Source organism: Bufo gargarizans, chromosome 4, assembly GCF_014858855.1.
Source record: "Bufo gargarizans isolate SCDJY-AF-19 chromosome 4, ASM1485885v1, whole genome shotgun sequence".
In the NCBI taxonomy this organism is placed as follows: domain Eukaryota; kingdom Metazoa; phylum Chordata; class Amphibia; order Anura; family Bufonidae; genus Bufo; species Bufo gargarizans.
The window spans coordinates 110,104,909-110,123,771 of record NC_058083.1 but is presented as its reverse complement, the minus strand read 5'-3'; the positions used below and the strand labels follow the sequence as shown (position 1 = coordinate 110,123,771).

Below are 18,863 nucleotides of genomic sequence, written 5' to 3'. Positions count from 1 at the left end.
AGTTTTTTAGATGCCTGCAGGGATGCTTGCTTCCATGGGTCTGTTTTTTTTTTCTCTCCCTGTGGACTGCTTTTGAACATCCCACGGTTCCTGTGTCCCTCAATGAACATGGGCGAGAAAAGGAGATTTTTGTAAAACTTAGAGATTTTACTGGTAAGCTTTACAAAAATCTCCTTTTCTCGCCCATATTCATTGGGGGACACAGCACCCACCCAGTGTTGTTGTTCGGCCACAGTTGTGGCAGTTGCTGGTTAGAACCCCGTTGAGTCCTTGGCATGGTTGGCTTGCTTCTCCTACTGCTTGTGCACAAACTGAAACTCTCTCCAGGCTGGAGGGGGTATAACTGCCAGTGGAGGAGGTAACAGCTTTTACTAGTGTCAACGCCTCCTGGAGGACATAGCTATACCCACAGAGCGAGAAAGAGATTTTACTGGCAAGTTTTACAAAAATCTCCTTTTCTCTCCCATATTCATACATTTGCTGAAACTGGAATACTCCTTTAAAATTTTCCATTGGTTTAGAAACCTTCCACTAAGGCCTCATGCACATGACAGTTCCGTTTTTTGCGGTCCGCAAAACACGGAAGTTGCCTGTGTGCCTTCCGCAATTTGCGGAACGGAACAGGAGGCCCATTATAGAAATGCCTATTCTTGTCTGCAAAATGGACAAGAATAGGACATGCTATATTTTTTTTTGCGGGGCTACGTAACAGAGCAACGGATGCAGACAGCACACAGAGTTCTGTCCGCATTTTTTGTGGCCCTATTGAAGTGAATGGGTCCGCACCCAAACCGTGAAAACTGCGGCTCTGATGCGGACCAGAACAACGGTCGTGTGCATGAGGCCTAATGTGAATGGTGAGGATAAAAGGGACATTGGTAAATATGATACATCCCTGCAAATGCTCATCTTGAGTCTTACTATTTTTTTTGTTTAAAGAAGACCTTCCACTGGTCCTGACATTACAATATTAGTACCATGCAGTGTAGGGCATAAGTAGATGTCAGGTTTTTGTTTGCCGCCCGTCTTCCTAATTAGTAGCATCCGTACAGGGAGGAGACAGCAGTGTTTCTTTTTTCTCCCTGTGACATCCTCTGCTGCGATTGGACAGCCCACAGCCAGGGAGAAGGAGAAACCCCTTGAGAAACACGGCAGTCTACTACTCCTTGTACCGATGCTATTAAATTGGCATACAGGGCGGCAAAAGAGAATGAGGGGCACAGCGGGGGAACGGAGCAGCCGATCTGAAAAATAAAATAAAAAGCACCCTGACATGTACTAGTAATGCCCTACCCTGCCAGGTACTAATATTGTAACTTCAAAACCAGTGAAAGGTTGCCTTTAAGTACTATCTTCTACAGATATATAATATTTTTTGGGGTTGATAAAAGCTTACTGCTGCAAAGAATAAAAGTGCAATATGACTGACCAAGAAGGTACTGCGTGTGCTGGAAAAAAGACAGTGTCCAAGTTGCAGATAAAAAAAAAAAAACCTGTAACCAAAACATTCCAAGAAGATGCAACTATGAAAAATATTACAGGATCGATCACTGCTATGAATGACTACAACTGGGCTACATGAAATGACATGTAATGGACATGCTGAGATAAAAAAAAAAAATAATGTTTTATTGACCAGAGGACTACTGTCCGGAAATAAATACTGTATTCTGTGGTGTGGCAGCACCAGCAGATGGGGGTCATTTCAATTTATTGATTAGAGGCGCTGTCCCGGGAAGAGACAAGCAGAGTAGTCTATGGAATGAGCAATTACATTCAGTTTGATATGAGAAGATCATGCAGTGCAGGGAACATAAGAATGTGATGACGGCGGGCAGAAGACGATGCAGTGGGATAATACAGAAAAGATTTCAGTCGAATGAAAGAGGTTGGAGTTGTACTGTGCTGCTACAGTAGGAGAGAGAGGCATAATGGCATCTATCAGAACCTGACGAAGGTTGCGTCAATCTGGCGGACCGAAGGTAAAGCTAGCATGATTTTGCGCCTGTATTGGTTATCTTTCTGTATAGGGTTCCTTTCCAGATACACTGTCTGCAAACCTTTGGCACCGCTAAGCTCTTCCAAGTCGGCCCAGTTGTCCAGTAAATTGTCGTTCATCTATGATAAAGAACACATACATAAGACACTGGTCTAGTAACACAAACACTCTGAACAGGTCTGTGCATTATACAGACAATATTGCACAGCTTATTGAAACTTCCGATCAGTAAATCCACTATTGAAAAAGTTATAAAATTATGGATATGGATTACTCAGACTGGCCAAATTTTAGAACGATGGTTTGGTCAACTGCTATCTCTTCTGACCCCCTCATACACATACATGTGCTAGGCTTGGCCGAACATGCATATAACCCGATTAGGGAGAAAGCCAAAACACCTCTGATGTGGCTTACCGCTCCTGAGAGCAAATAGATTGGGCATATTGAAATTCCACTGCCCAATTGTATCTTTATTAATGTGTGCTGTTGGAAGAGAGTGATGGGGCCCCACACAGATATTTGAAACTGGCAGTTCTAATATGTATGGCCAACAATAATGTTAGGAGGCCTTTGTAAGATAAAGACTTAAAAGATAGAGCATGTCTATGAAAACATACTAAAGTAGATGCAGCCAGGGACTGAAGATTAACTATGCCTTACCCAAAATTCCTGGAGTTCTGTCAGATGTCTAATATTCTGAATCCTCTTAATTCTGTTAGAAGCAATATCCAAAGTTGTGAGTTTAGTCTGTAAAACAAAAAGGAGAAAAATGATATTGGCACTGATCACTTGATTAACATGCAGCGGTAGAATAACGAAAAACAGGTGGATCCCATTACAGTAAATTGGATCTGGTGGGGGGGAAAGGCGGCAGATTCTGGCATATGGTGGTTCAACAAATTACAGTATTCTGTTCCTATGCCAGAACTGAATAACTAATTAAAACACCATTGTGAACCTAGCCTAATCAGAGTGCTAGCTGTCAGCTGTTCTCCTCATAGAAAAGAAAGACACAGGTTATCATCATCTCTGCCTTCCCCATCGCTCTACAAACAGCACTCAATGAGCGCTGTGGGTATACAGATCAGGAAGAGCTATTCCTACTCTGGTCCCTAGTGATCATGTCATCACTGGAGCCTGGGTATCTGCACATGCTGCTGGGTCTTAGCAGACCCAAATCAGCCTTGTACTGCTTCTCTGGGGGCTCTATTTCCCTGTACCTGCGGCTAATGTGTTACAGGAGAAATCAGCTACCAGTATTCAATAAAAATGTAATGCCCCACAATGACCTTATGGGAGGGCACAAAAATGTAACAAAAAATAAAGAAAATAGCAATTCTTGCTTTATTGCCCCACCCTTATATTAAAATGGCTATTACACAAAAGAGATATATGAAAAAACTGAAATTTAAATAAAGCCACATTGGAAAATGAGGTGCACAAATTATTAACATAACTAGAAAAGCTATGGCTTTCAAGGATCCTTGTACTAAAAACATTGAAAATGTGTGTAGTACTTTGTAGAAACCGCTCACATTTTATCTCAAGTAGAAACAGTAGACTGAGCACCTTCTGCATCAATCCACAGCTCCTAGCATCTGCATGCTTCACACGACTGCTCAATCTACGTGATCCAAAACTTGAACAGCAACTAGGAAGTGTGCAATCTGGAACAGATATCTGGATAAGGAAATCATGCAAATGATTTGTGTGCTTTCCTGATCCGTATGTCTGTTCCGCAAAAGATATAACATGTCCTATACTTGTCAGCAAAATTCTGACTGCAAAACCCATTAAATTCAAAGAGTTTGCTAAAATTGCAGATGCAACATGGACTGCATCCGTATTTTACAGATCTGTGAACTGCGGACCGCAAAACTGATAAGGTCATGTGAATGAGTGTTTATCTAGTAGTCCTTAAAAACTAGCTCCTTTCCACAGCTCACATTGTTCTCCAGGCCCTCCAGGACTTGGATGCCGTTGTCACTCAGATACAACTCACGCAGGTTCACAAGACTTTGGAGACCTTCAATCTTCAAGAGGCGATTACTCTGAGGAGGAGAGAGTTTACACTGTTAATGCACCCCAATTGTACACATTTCTACATTACATGAACCTAACCCTGTAGCTGTGCATTTAGAATGCATCTGAATTATGATACATCAGCAAAGTAAAGGATTACATTATTGTACTGATGTAGTTCGCTCCAATCCCAACCATTGTGGTAGGGTGTCAGCTGTTACTCTCCCCTCTCCTTGATTGAAAGGGGAAGGTGAGATGACTATGCAGGAATCTGGCCCTGTCAATCAAAGAGAGGAGGGAGGGGCTGGCAGAGGAGCACATGTGCACAGAGTGGCTTGGGTCTACCCTCAGTGCACTTCACTGCTCATTTGCATATGGATTAAAAGCACTTATTCTCCACAATGAAGCAACAGATCACCACAAAGATGTCACATTTAGCTGGGCTAGCCCTATATTGTACCTGGTTCAGGTCCCCTTTAAGAAACCTCATCCACATACTGTGGGGAAAAAATGCACTAAACTGCCCTGCGGGTTTTAGATCTACAGCATGTCAATATACGTTGTGGCTATCAACCGCAAATTTGCCTTCTGCAATGCAGAGGGAGAAATCCATTGGCAAATCATCATCAAAACTTGCACCAAGTCCACATGCAACATGCCAATTTTTGCAATGGAGTCAGCACAGATTTTGCTGTGGAAATGTGGATATACCCTTAAAGGGAACCTGTCACCGGGATTTTGTGTATAGAGTTGAGGTCATGGGTTGCTAGAAGGCCGCTAGCACATCCGCAATATCCAGTCCCCATAGCTCTGTGTGCTTTTATTGTGTAAAAAAAAAAACTATTTGATACATATGCAAATTACCCTGAGATGAGTCCTGTCTCTGACTCATCTCACGTACAGGACTCATCTCAGGTTAATTTGCATATGTATGAAATCAGGGTTTTTTTGCACAATAAAAGCACACAGAGCTATGGGGACTGGGTATTGCGGAGGTGCTAGCAGCCATCTAGCAACCCATGTCCTCAGCTCTATACACAAAATCCAGATGACAGGTTCCCTTTAAGCTGCAGTAGAGTGAGTACATTCACTGAGATAACTGTACAGTTTACCTACCTGCACACTAAGTACTGTCAGGTTAGTCAGCGTATCCATGTTCTGCAACTTTGTGATCTTGTTCTTTCCAAGAAACAAACTGTCCAGATCTCTTAACGTATCCAGATTCTCTATCTCCTGCAAAGACAAAGTATGAGCAAACTTATGAAGCTATTTTAATGAAGTACTCCAATTTCCATGAGAAACAAGGTGGATGTAAAATAATTTGCATATGTTACATGGAACTACCTAACCCCCCCCCCCCCCCCCTTATTTTTTGGGAGATTGTCACCCGGATACAGACTACACAGGATTTGTTTGTAGTCTGTAACCATGGAGACACATTGGTCTGCATAGTCTTCAAAAATCCTAGGTTACTTTAGGTTTTATTTTATATGCACTAGAACAAAAATGACTGCAAATATTTCTAGAAAGAACTGTTAGATGCTCTCTTGGCTATGTTTACTAAGTTAGAGGCTTTTGTATGATGCAGACGTCCTAATGGAGTGTACTGAGATGAGGTTGCCTAATTTGAACAATAATAATGTGTATGGGGGCCTCCCAACTATCCCCGACAGCTGATGTCAGGTTAGATAAGGATAGGGAAATTTTAACTGTCTTATTCCTTTTGTCATTAGGGAAATATGAGACAGATAAATGACAGCAGCTTCCTCCGCCTTCTGAGGACACTTGCTTGCTTGGCTAAGCCAATGGCCTGAGCAGGTATGTGTATGAAGGGATGGGTGAGATAACTTTTTCAACCAACGGTAATCTTGTGTGTATGGCGGCTTAACAGCAGAGATCAAATAATCCTGTGCTTTACCATTTAACCTCTTGCATAGCACGATCAACGGACTAAAGGCCTCCTTTATATGGGCCAAGAATTGGCCAGATAAGTGCTGCCAATATGCGAGTTTGTGCGGACACCAAAGTCACCGTTTTCCAGAAGCAGATTGTGCTGTCTAAACAGCCTCTGCTGCCGGCAAACAATGATTCTGTATGGGGACAAGCGACTGCATTAGTGCTCACTCCTCCCCATACTGTGGAGGAGATCACTGCATGTAAATGAATAGTCTCCTTCACCGATTAGCAGGTGCTTGCTGGAAAGGAACGCTTCCTTTCCGACAATCACCTGCTAAATTGTCCTGTGTAAAGGGACCTTAAGATAAACAATAGAGTAAACAAAACACAACAGCCCCTATTGATGTCTAGTAACACGATCCTAAGTAGCCTATATGTGGATTGCAAGCCATGAGTCCTAATAACCCCTATATTGTAGGGCATAAGTAAAACCTGCCGGTGAATAATAACTATAATTCAAATCTGTAATGAAGACATTTTATAAAAGCCATGTCACCTAACAAAACTGTAACAAGCTGTACAATAAATTGAACACTGCATGCTCTAGTAGTCCCATATTTTACACTTACCCGAATACGATTGGAGCCTAGTTCCAACAAACGGAGCCGAGTTAGAGAGTTGAGGTTCTCGACGCGGCTAATCTTGTTGTTGACCAGGTAGAGACGCTTCAGCTGAGTCAATGAGTCTAAACCCTCGATACGCTTCAGAAGGTTGAATGACATATCCAGGATTCTGCAAACACATGATTTTACCACATTGTGACTTTCTGTAACGTGGACTGACTGGACTACAAATAATCTGAACACTTGAGGAAAGGTTTCAAATATCAGATCTTGTGCTGTTGATCATTTTTTGAGATCATGAATATAGATTCATGGTGAAATCAAAATCCTGTTCATGTCACAAGGGAAAGATGAGTCACTGTTCAAACAGAGCAGATTTTTATTTTTTGCACAGATTTGATAGAATGGAGAATTATGGCAGGTCACTTGTGGCATATTTTTTTTTTTTTTAGCTACCCCGCTGCACAATAAATTGCAAACCAGCGGAAGATATCCAAGGGACAGCCTTTGTACAATTTCTGCTAAGGACCTTCTTGCAAATCCACTGTGGACTGTTCATGTGAACATAACTTAAAGCTGGATTTAGACAGCCCGACATAGCAGGCTATTATAGGGAAGGAACGGTTCCTTCCCGATAACTGTCTGCTCTTCAGTGGAGGAAAGGAGCTGCATTTACATGCAGCGATCACCTGTACTGTACGGGGACGAGCAATGACTACTGCCATCACTCGTCCTTATAAAGATTCATAGCTTCTGGGCTGCAGATCGCTGCCCAGTAACACTGATTGAGGCGCACTTTGCTTGTTCATCGGATGATCTGCAGCACATTTACACGGGGCGATTATCGAAAATTAGCGCTTGTACTAAATTTAATTCCTAATAATTGGCCCGTGTAAATCACGCAGGAGGAGGATTATGACAATGGCACCAGCAATGACACCAAATCGTCTCAAGTGGGAAGTATCAAAGAAAAATGGGGGAATGTTTTCTTCCCACAGAAAGGGAGGCCAAATTACATTATTACCATGAAACACTGTACACAGCTTACCGCAGCTTTCGGTGAGCAGATGCCTACTACCAGTTTGTCTGAAAAGGGAGGCCCCTCTCAACCCACTGCAATCACCCACCTCCTGCCACCACAGGCAACAGAGGCCATGGCAGCAGCAGCTTACAATTTAGTGTAATATGTGGTGCTGTGACAACTCAAATCTAGTGTATTTTCAGTGGCCTGAACACATAACACAAGTATATGGGACAGCAAAGCATTTCCAGAGGATAGGAAATAATGGAACTTATGGCAAGGAGAAGAGTTTCCCTGTCTGAATAGACTCACTGGAGTTGACTAAGGTTCTCCAGGTTCTGGAGAATACGAATCTGATTGTCATAGAGGTCCAATTCATTCAAGGTCACCAACTGCTCCAAGTTCTCAATCACCTTTATTAGGTTTTGACGCAGGCACAGGGTCTACAGGGGTAGAGTCAATGAGAGAGGCTAAGTTAGAGGAGAAGCAGTAACTGCCATGCGCAACAAGGCAAACGAGAAAGATCTGCATCCTGTATAAATGTTTCATGCACTATAACTAACACCAACAACTATGCAAAGTGACAAAACTACAAAGTATTAAATGCATGTGTTATAAAAAAAAATATCACATGCATGTGCAAGACCATAAGCAATGCCTGTGGATGTCATACAATCCAGCCTACCTGAACTTTCTTGAGCACTTCAAACCCTTCCATAGCTCCTATTCGCATGTGGTTCAAGTCCACTTCCTAGGGAACATGAATAGCAGAAGGTAAATCAGAACAGAGTCCGGGCCTCTCACTCTAGAGGAGTAAGGCTGCTTTTACATCTGCGTTTTCCTTTCTGGTATTCAGATCCATCATAGGATCTGAATACTGGAGGAAAACGTTTCAGTTTTGTCCCCATTCATTGTCAATGGAGACAAAACTAAACTGAACGGAGTTCACCAGAACGCATTCCGTTCCATTTGGTGCATTACCACGCTGCAAGCAGAGTTTTTCAGTGCGTCATAGGATGCGGAGCAAGACGCATCCGGCATGAAACACAATGTAAGTCAATGGTACCGGATCTGTTGTCTTGGACACAAAAGAAAATGGATCCGGTGCCCATTGACACTTACAATGGTTTTAGAGACAGGTCTGTCATGGCTATTTTAGAGTTAATACAACCAGATCCTTCATAACGGATGCAGACGGTTGTAATATCGTGAAGGAAGCAATCTTAGGACCCTTAGACTCCCGAGCACATACATTATATTAAGTAGACTCCGATGCTCAGGTCCTGCTGGAGCGACTCACTGCAGATTTTAAGAACATTCATGAAAAAAAAAAAAAAAAAACACTGCATTTCAACCAGGATGTCTGCCTCCAAGTTATGCTGCTCTTGGATATGAAAGCATAAACTTGGTGACAGATTCCCTTTAGAGGGCTATTTTAGGGAAATTTCATCCAGAATGCAAGCATAGCAGTGTACAGAAGATGACCACACGTGTAGTTTGCTCTCTTTTCACTTTGGGATCTGCACCTATGTGATATATAAAGGTATATATTTGCAATAGGTCATAAATGTCCCAGATAGGAATACCCCTTTAACCCCCTAACTGTTTTGCCCCAGTCCAGCTCCAGCAGTGGGAAAAGTAGCTAACTGGAGGGGGACGCCTGCTTTAGATGCTGCTATCTCCTGAATGGTAGCAGCTAGAAACATGCAACTTCTTCTTGTATTTTTTTGAAAGCTGACATTCCAAGCTTTCAGGCAATACCAGAATGATAGCAAAATGTTCAGTACAGAGGAAGATATCACTGATAGAAATCGGGATGCTGTGAATGCAGCTGAAAGTGAAAGTAAAAACTGTTTTTACCCGCGATTATTCCAGACTCTGTTTCTAACAGGGATTTCTCCTTTGTTGCTCTGACTTTAGCTGTCATTTTGGTCTGGAATGTCAGCTTTCAAACAAGTTGCATGTTTTTAGCTGCACCCATTCAGTAGATAGCAGTATCTAAAGCAGCCCTCCCCCTCCAGTTAGCTACTTTTACCACTGCCTGAGCTGGACTCGGGCAAAAAAGTTAAGAGGTCATAATTCTTTAACTTTTTTGTAAAGTATAAATAAAGAATTTCAACAAAAAAAAAAAAGTTAGGAGGTCAAGTGGGTATTATAGGAGTATAATTTTTTTTATAAAAAAAAATAAAAAAAAAAAAATAAATCGGGCTGGAGTGGGGTAAAATAACGAGTACTCACTTTACAGACCCCTCACCATTACTCCAGTCGCCTCTCCTCTCTATGTCCTGTTCTCCGGCTCAACATGCTAAAAACGGCTGAGATGGGTCACCACTGTAGCCAATGTTTAAATGAGGGGAGCCGTGGTCACAGGTCAGTAAGGAATACTGATTGTTTCTTATTTTACCCAACTCCAACCCCATTTTTAAGAAAAGTTACACCCGCTGGATTAGCCATTTAACTTAAGGCCACAAGTTCCGGATTTGATGAGGATGTAGGTGTGTGTAGGGGGAGGGGGATTAAATAAAAATCTACATCTAAGCACCAATCAAATTCGCCGATATTTGGCATCTAATACAAGTGAACGGAGTATTTCATACCCAATTTGCATGCAGTGGGAAAAAAAACACAGCATGGATGAAAGGGTCTGTCCAGTTTCTGATATTGATGACCACACTATCAGATCTGTGGGGAACTGACTTCCAACACCCCTGATGATCAGTAGTATGCTGAGAAGGTAGCGTTCTTGCGAGTGCTGTGTTCTCTTCACCGTTTTTACCTGCTTGCCCTTGACACTGCAGAGGTTAGCAGGTGTAACTACAGCACCTCCATCCCATTCACTTCAATGGGACAGAGTGTAACTACAACCATTGAAGTGAATGGGACAGAGGAGCTGTAGTTACACTGGCTCACCACTGCAGTGTCAACCGCGAGCAGGCAAACCGTGAAGAGAATGCAGTGCTCACAGAAGCGCTGCTTTCTCTTCAAACAGCTGATCGGTGGGATGCAGGGAGGCAGACCCCCCACCTATTTGATATTGATGACCTATCTTTAGGAAACTGGACAACCCCTTAATGACTGCAGTGCTGATTTTACCATCTGCAGCATGTTCATTCTTTGTCACAGATTAGCTCCACTGAGTAGCCTTAGGGCTAATCCTTCTGCACATACACTGGCACCACCAAGAATGAGAAAAAGGATGCTTCCCCACCTCCGCTTCAGGATCCAGGGTAATCGTTTCTAAGTTCACTGGATTCTCTGTGTCTTCTGGGAAAAGAAAGGCAGAATGACAATGTTTTAAGTACCACATAATATTTCATATATCCACACCACTAAAAGGAGATGTCTACAGAATCTAACTTATAGCCTAGCCCCCATCATAAAAGCTGCCTGGCTCCCCCCCAGGGAAAATCTATCCAATAAATTGGAGGATTCTAACTCCCGGTTACTATATTACTCCCTGGTGGTAACCGGAACATGGATGTCCGTGACCACAGCAGATCACACAGGATGATGGAGATGAGCTGTTGTCACCAGATGCATACATGGACTGCCACTACGGAGCACGTCAGACACCATTCCAAACAAGAATTCACATAGGAATCCTCTTTATTTCATATAAAGGGGTTGCAAACAAGAAGTGCTTTCACTTTTAAATGTAAACCCATAAAAAAAAAAAAAAAAATTATATATATATATATATATATATATAGTGGCGGAAATAATTATTTGACCCCTCACTGATTTTGTAAGTTTGTCCAATGACAAAGAAATGAAAAGTCTCAGAACAGTATCATTTCAATGGTAGGTTTATTGTAACAGTGGCAGATAGCACATCAAAAGGAAAATCGAAAAAATAACTTTAAATAAAAGATAGCAACTGATTTGCATTTCATTGAGTGAAATAAGTATTTGAACCCCTACCAACCATTAAGAGTTCTGGCTCCCACAGAGTGGTTAGACACTTCTACTCAATTAGTCACCCTCATTAAGGACACCTGTCTTAACTAGTCACCTGTATAAAAGACACCTGTCCACAGAATCAATCAATCAATCAAGCAGACTCCAAACTCTCCAACATGGGAAAGACCAAAGAGCTGTCCAAGGATGTCAGAGACAAAATTGTAGACCTGCACAAGGCTGGAATGGGCTACAAAACCATTAGCAAGAAGCTGGGAGAGAAGGTGACAACTGTTGGTGCGATTGTTCGAAAATGGAAGGAGCACAAAATGACCATCAATCGACCTCGCTCTGGGGCTCCACGCAAGATCTCACCTCGTGGGGTGTCAATGGTTCTGAGAAAGGTGAAAAAGCATCCTAGAACTACACGGGAGGAGTTAGTTAATGACCTCAAATTAGCAGGGACCACAGTCACCAAGAAAACCATTGGAAACACATTACACCGCAATGAATTAAAATCCTGCAGGGCTCGCAAGGTCCCCCTGCTCAGGAAGGTACATGTGCAGGCCCGTCTGAAGTTTGCCAATGAACACCTGAATGATTCAGAGAGTGACTGGGAGAAGGTGCTGTGGTCTGATGAGACCAAAATAGAGCTCTTTGGCATTAACTCAACTCGCTGTGTTTGGAGGAAGAAAAATGCTGCCTATGACCCCCAAAACACCGTCCCCACCGTCAAGCATGGGGGTGGAAACATTTTGCTTTGGGGGTGTTTTTCTGCTAAGGGCACAGGACAACTTATTCGCATAAACGGGAAAATGGACGGAGCCATGTATCGTGAAATCCTGAGCGACAACCTCCTTCCCTCTGCCAGGAAACTGAAAATGGGTCGTGGATGGGTGTTCCAGCACGACAATGACCCAAAACATACAGCAAAGGCAACAAAGGAGTGGCTCAAGAAGAAGCACATTAAGGTCATGGAGTGGCCTAGTCAGTCTCCGGACCTTAATCCAATCGAAAACCTATGGAGGGAGCTCAAGCTCAGAGTTGCACAGAGACAGCCTCGAAACCTTAGGGATTTAGAGATGATCTGCAAAGAGGAGTGGACCAACATTCCTCCTAAAATGTGCGCAAACTTGGTCATCAATTACAAGAAACGTTTGACCTCTGTGCTTGCAAACAAGGGTTTTTCCACCAAGTATTAAGTCTTTTTTTGTTAGAGGGTTCAAATACTTATTTCACTCAATGAAATGCAAATCAGTTGCTATCTTTTATTTAAAGTTATTTTTTCGATTTTCCTTTTGATGTGCTATCTGCCACTGTTACAATAAACCTACCATTGAAATGATACTGTTCTGAGACTTTTCATTTCTTTGTCATTGGACAAACTTACAAAATCAGTGAGGGGTCAAATAATTATTTCCTCCACTGTGTGTGTGTGTATATATATATATATATATATATATATATATATATATATATATATATATATATATATATATATAAATAATACACACATACACACACTCAGACTGACAGCAGCCACATGACCCACGGTAAAAAACAGGAGGCGCAGGGTCACTTTAGACTGTGGTCAGGGCAGGAGCTCCTTACTGCCTTCTATTTGTCTTCCCCTGTAACCGAGCTGCGCTCTGGCCAGGATTCCACATATTATCCGGTCCCAGCATGACTCTAGGGCAGTGGTGGCGAAACTATGGCACGGGTGCCTTCTCCTGCTCTTCGTCAGCGCAGGGCGCACTATGAACAGCGCACTGAATGTAGGCAGGATATTATAGCTAAACGATAAAGTACATGGTAGATGTACTATATTGCACTGTAATACTCAGGTTAAATTGCCGCGTTGGCACTTTGCGATAAAGAAGGGGGTTTTCGGTTGCAGTTTGGGCACTCAGTCTGTAAAAGGTTCGCCATCACTGCTCTAGGGCGACATTACTTCTTTACGCACACTGACACCAGGGAGGGTACTGCTGAAACTCTGCTGGACATTCACAGGAATGAACAGTATGGAAAAACAGGGATGTCAGATTCGGCTAACAGATTCTGCCCTGTGCTACAAGCCGACAGCTAGAATGTGAATGACTGGCAAGGGCAACCCCACCAGTCTGTGTGAATGGCCAGTGTGTTTGGAACCAGGCTTATCAGATGATATACTGCACAATACTTCTCTTCATTTATGTCCAGCAGGTTGCCAAAACTAGAGATCTACAACGAGGCCACTAGCTGGCAGCACTGCACTGGCATCACATCCCATTACCAGCCAGGGGATTTACAACTCCTTAATGCAGAACGGGATGTCTAATCTTCAGACAGCAGATTCTCCAGAGAAAAGCGGATCACAGTGGTGCCACTGCCGGGAACCTACAAGCGCTTATTTTCCCTGTAGTGCCACATAACGTGCTGCAATAGAAGCCGATGGGCACATACCGATTCCTGTGAACGCTGGCAGTCCTTCACAATAGCTCTAGCTAACAGAGCCCTCCGTCAATAAGGTCGATTGATGGCGGCTGCCTAAGGCAGCATTATAAAGAATATAGCACCTAGAGCAGGCTGCCTTAGGCCAACAGAGACCTGGAAACAGAGACTGAGCATACAACTGTAAGGCTATGTTCACACGTGTCTTTAGTGCATAATCCAGGGCAAAAATGGTGCAGTGCCGCTGATTCGCGCACAGATCTATCAATGGGGCTAATCCACCAGTTTTTCTGTGTGGAAGCTTCCTGGAGCATGTGGACAGGGTTACTCCATTCACATGCACGAGATGCTAAAGGTTTGCAAATTTGATGTGGATTTTGAAAATACATATGAAATCCAGAACATCACATGTGCAGTAAATGTAGCAGAGATTTGCACGTGGCAAATTTTCAGTGTCTTCAAGTACCAGCAAAGTAGATGAGATTTTAAGAAACCTCATTTGCAGGGTACAAAAAAATAAAAATAATTTATATTATCTGGGACTAAGCGCAGGCACCGGGCTAAACAGACGAGCGGTCCGGTACTGCAGCGGAGCAGAAGCTGCCTCCATCCCTCCCAGGAGCAGTGTCGCAGCCTCTAATTCACTACAATGGGAGCGCTGGCCCGCTAGTCTGTTTCCATAAGACCCGGCCACCGTGGGCTGGTGCTTAGTCCCTTTTTGCCGTGGAATCAAGATTGGACAACCCCTTTAAAGGGTCAGTCTCACTTCAGCGAAAGTTAATACAAGCCACTTACTAATGTATTATTACTATCCATATTGCTTCCTTTGCTGGCTGGATTCATTTTCCCATCACATTATACACTGCTCGTTTCTATGGTTACGACCATCAGTGGTGGTCATGCTTACACATTATGGGATAAAGCGCCGGCCTCTCTGGTGGCTGGGACTGTGGGAGGGCACGTAGGCCATTGCTTTTTTCCCCCCTATAGTGTGCAAGCACGACCACTGCGGCTGGACTGCAGGGTGGTCGCAACCATGGAAACTAGCAGTGTATAACGTGACGGAAAAATGAATCCAGACAGCGAGGGAAGCAATATGGACAATCACTATACTTTAGTAAGTTTCTTGTATTAACTTCCTCCACATAATAAATGCTGCTATTTCCTGAAGTGAGACAACCCCTTTAAGGACTACACATCCCGATCTCCAAACGTCTATGGACTGGTAATCATTGTCAGCATTTGCGCTCCATCAGTGATGTGCAGCTGCTGCTTCAATAATACATAGGCAAGGGCCAAGGGGGCATCCTACAGCAGATTTGAGGACTCCCTGCTGGAACACTTCTGTAACATAGTCTGACAACCATGATGTAGCTTTCTATTACAGTGCCGGTGTCTGAAATTAATGACAGTGGTACCTGTAGGCTGTTCACCATTTTGCACTTCACCATCTGGAACTCCCCTCTTCTCCTTAATGTCATCATCAGCAGACTCCTCAGACTCTGCCCGTTTATCAACTGAAAAGTAAAGACATTAGCAATGCACCAGGGTGGCATTAGTCATAGTCCCAGACAATGGGTGATAGGGCACAGTAGAGGGAGTGCAGCTGAGGAAAATTAGATAAACTGGAAGACTGTCATTTGTAACCATAGGGCTGGCGGCTACACACCTCCGAAGATCGCAGGGCACTGCTGTGTACATCGCAACTAAGGTAAGTGACCCACAAGTTGCAGACACCAAACCTTCTGGATTTCTTGCAAATTTCACGGTGCAGTAACCTGCATGTTGCAAATGCTACCCCATTTATTTCCATTAAAGGGGTTGTCCAGGTCCAGTGCTGAACCCGGACATAACCTCGTCTTCACTCATTTAGCATTTATGAGTGGAGCATCTCTATCCCTGCATTACGCAGGGCAGGGTCTGCTTTGTTTACACCCTCACTATTCTAGGTGGAGGCTCCCACCTATAGCAGTAACGTCACCGGCTCTAAAACAGCTTAGGGAAGCGCTCTACAAGACCGCCCATGTCACGGGGATCTCTGCTAGGCTGAAGTCTCTACCTAGCATACTCATGGGAAGCCCGGTAGGTCACCGGTAGTAACAAAAAAGCCCTTGCCTTGGCTGATGCTGCGAAAGGCAAGGGGGAGCACCGGAGTAGGGTTCAAACGATTACTCAATTGAATCGAGTAATTAGACACAAAATTCGACACGAAGCTGGTGGCACTGGGGGGGGGGGGGGGGGCGAAGCTGGTGGCACGGGGGGGGGGGGGGGGCGAAGCTGGTGGCTTTTTGTTTTTGTTATTAGAGTACTTGATTAATCATTGGATTAAATTGATAGAATACTCTATTATAAAAATAGTCGAAAGCTGCAGCCCTACACTGGAGCAAGAAATGTAGCGATGCTCCACTCATACAAGCTAAATGAGTGAAGATGAGGTGATGTCCGGGTTCAGGGCTAAGCCCTTTAACTGTGATTACTTGCAGCACTACACCGAATTATGGCAGAATGGCTTTCTTACGTGTATACAGACCTCATGACTGTCCCCCTGACACCCATTTCCTTGACCCTGCAGGTGAAATATTGTATGCCCCGGTACCTACTGAAGTGATACTGTGCACCAGCTCTGCTCTGGCTAACTGAAGGGTAGCCTCCCTATAAAAGCATATAGTCAGAGACTGTTGTAAGTAGACAGCCTCTATAGAGTGGCATTTTTAATGTAGAGAAAGTTAATACAAGGCAATTACTAATGTATTGTTATTATCCATATTGCCTCGTTCGCTGGCTGGATTCATTTTTCCATCACATTATACACTGCTCGTTTCCATGGTTACAGACCACCCTGCGGAGAGGCCAACGCTTTTTCCTTTAGGGTGTACGCAAGACCACCACTGATGGATTGCAGGGTGGTAGGAACCATGGAAACAAGCAGTGTATAATGTGATGGAAAAATGAATCCAGCCAGCAAAGGAGGCAATATGGACAATCACATTACATTAGTAAGTGCCTTGTACTAACCTTCTCTACATGATAACTGCTATTTCCTGAAGTGATAGAACCGCTTTAAAGGAGCTGGCCCAAGATTAACACTTCTCACCTATCCCCAGGATAGCCAGCATAAGATTACCGGGACCTTCACCAATCACAAGAACAGGAGACCTGTCTCCTACAGTTGAATACAACAGTGGTCAATAATGAACACTGACACGCCATTCTATGGGACTGACAAGTCCAGCGCTGGGACCCCAAGCGATCAGACTATCACCAATGTCATAGAAATCTCAGGCTAATAGATTAATGACACGTTACCTCGTGCTCGGGTCCTCTGCTGGTCCATGAACTGGTATCACCACTGACCTCAGACTCCTAGAAAGCATGGGCCATTCACATACACACAGTATTTGCAGAGTGACAGCTGCTGACCATAGAAATACATTGAGACGCTATCTATCCAGTTGCAGGCTCGGTTAAAGGGGTTCTCTCATCTCCCCGTTACTAAGATGAGATGAGACACAGTCCCGACCACCAGCCACCCGGGTCAGTTGGCTTAGTTGCCCATAGCAACCAATCAGATTCCACCTTTCATTTTTCAAAGGAGCTGTCAAAAATGAAAGGTGGAATCTGATTGGTTGCTATGGGCAACTAAGCCAGTCCTACTTTGGACAGGACCAAGCGAGTTTATATGAGCCTGACCCTCATGTGGCTCCTGTCACATACCAGGCACAGATGTGGAGGTGTCACACAGGGGGCAGGGGCGGTCAGTACCCAGTGCAGGGAACAACAGCTGCAGGTAGGTTACAGAGATGACAGCGCCTTCTACCAGCTTGTATACATGGTGCAGTGACGTATCTCATCCACCCGCTACCTGCACCACTGCCTGACACACCATGCTGGAACTTGTAGTCCCACAGCAGCGTCTGTGCACAACGTGCACGCATTTCTACACCCAGCCCGCCGTGAGCACGTCACTGTCAGTCTTCCACAGCCCCTACCTTCCATGTCTTGCACCTCTACCCCGCCACTCGCCATTGTACGCTTGTTCCTCTAGTTTCCGGAAGTACTCATCTCCACCAATCAGCGGCGACCGTCGTTCTGCCACGTGACGAACGGCGAGAGACGGCCACTGCGCATGCGCGGTTTAAACAGCTTTTGGGTAAATGTAGTGTTTTCTTATGGAGTCCTGTTCATGCAGAAAGATGTTGTAGTCTACAGTTATATCAGTTAGGATTTGGAGTGGACATGTTGGAAATATAGTTATGTTTTTACACTTCTTCCTAACCAGGTTTTTAGTGGTTTTCTCATTTATAATGGTGGATGTGGCAGCTGATTACAATAAGGGCCAGTTCATAAGAAAATCAGGGGTTTCTGCCCCAGTATTTCACTTTGAATGCCGTGGACAAGCTTGCGCTTTAGCCCCACTGATGGAAGCTAAACTGTAAGCGGACAGCAATGCGGCTTATGCCAGGACACTTTCTGGCGCGGTTGTGGCATTAAATCGCCGGCTGAGCAGCCTTCCATCAATTTCCTGTGGTCTAGACACCATATGGCTGCTCCGGAATTATGGCCTGAAATCTGTGCCAAAAATCTGGCGGCAACAGATGTTGTTATGGCAATTCATGTGATTCTCATCTTCTTTGTGTGGTGCCAAATCGATCAGAAGTATGTGCGCGCCATACTACTTTCATAATGAGACCAGACACACTAAGTTGGTTTCATGAAAGCATCTTCTCATCCCCCTGAGCCAGAACAAGAGAGCTTTATTCAAGTTACATTCACTTAAATAGCAGACATGACATCACAAAAGGGGTGTTCCTTATAGAGGACCTCTCATCGGTCCAAACATTGTAAATATAACTATCAGGCTGTGTAGAGCGGCGCCCCAGGATCTCACTGCACTTGCTATTATTCCGGGCGCCGCTCCGTTCTCCCGCTATGTCCTCCGGTATTTTCGCTGACTTGGTTATACTGGGAGGAG

The 18,863-nt window shown here is 44.0% G+C and overlaps 1 protein-coding gene across 1 annotated transcript; it reads right to left on the bottom strand.

Annotated features, from left to right (window-relative positions):
* Positions 1–1,608: 1,608 nt before the first annotated feature.
* PPP1R7 (protein phosphatase 1 regulatory subunit 7) lies at positions 1,609–17,992 on the bottom strand. Its single transcript, XM_044291701.1, has 10 exons — positions 17,881–17,992; positions 15,310–15,408; positions 10,773–10,828; positions 8,250–8,315; positions 7,877–8,007; positions 6,550–6,712; positions 5,141–5,257; positions 3,949–4,053; positions 2,663–2,749; positions 1,609–2,118 (listed from the first exon to the last, which is right to left on the bottom strand). Exons 1-10 carry the CDS (start codon positions 17,915–17,917, stop codon positions 1,942–1,944), a joined length of 1,038 nt encoding a protein of 345 aa, XP_044147636.1. The 5' UTR covers positions 17,918–17,992; the 3' UTR covers positions 1,609–1,941.
* Between the last annotated feature and the right edge of the window lie 871 nt (positions 17,993–18,863).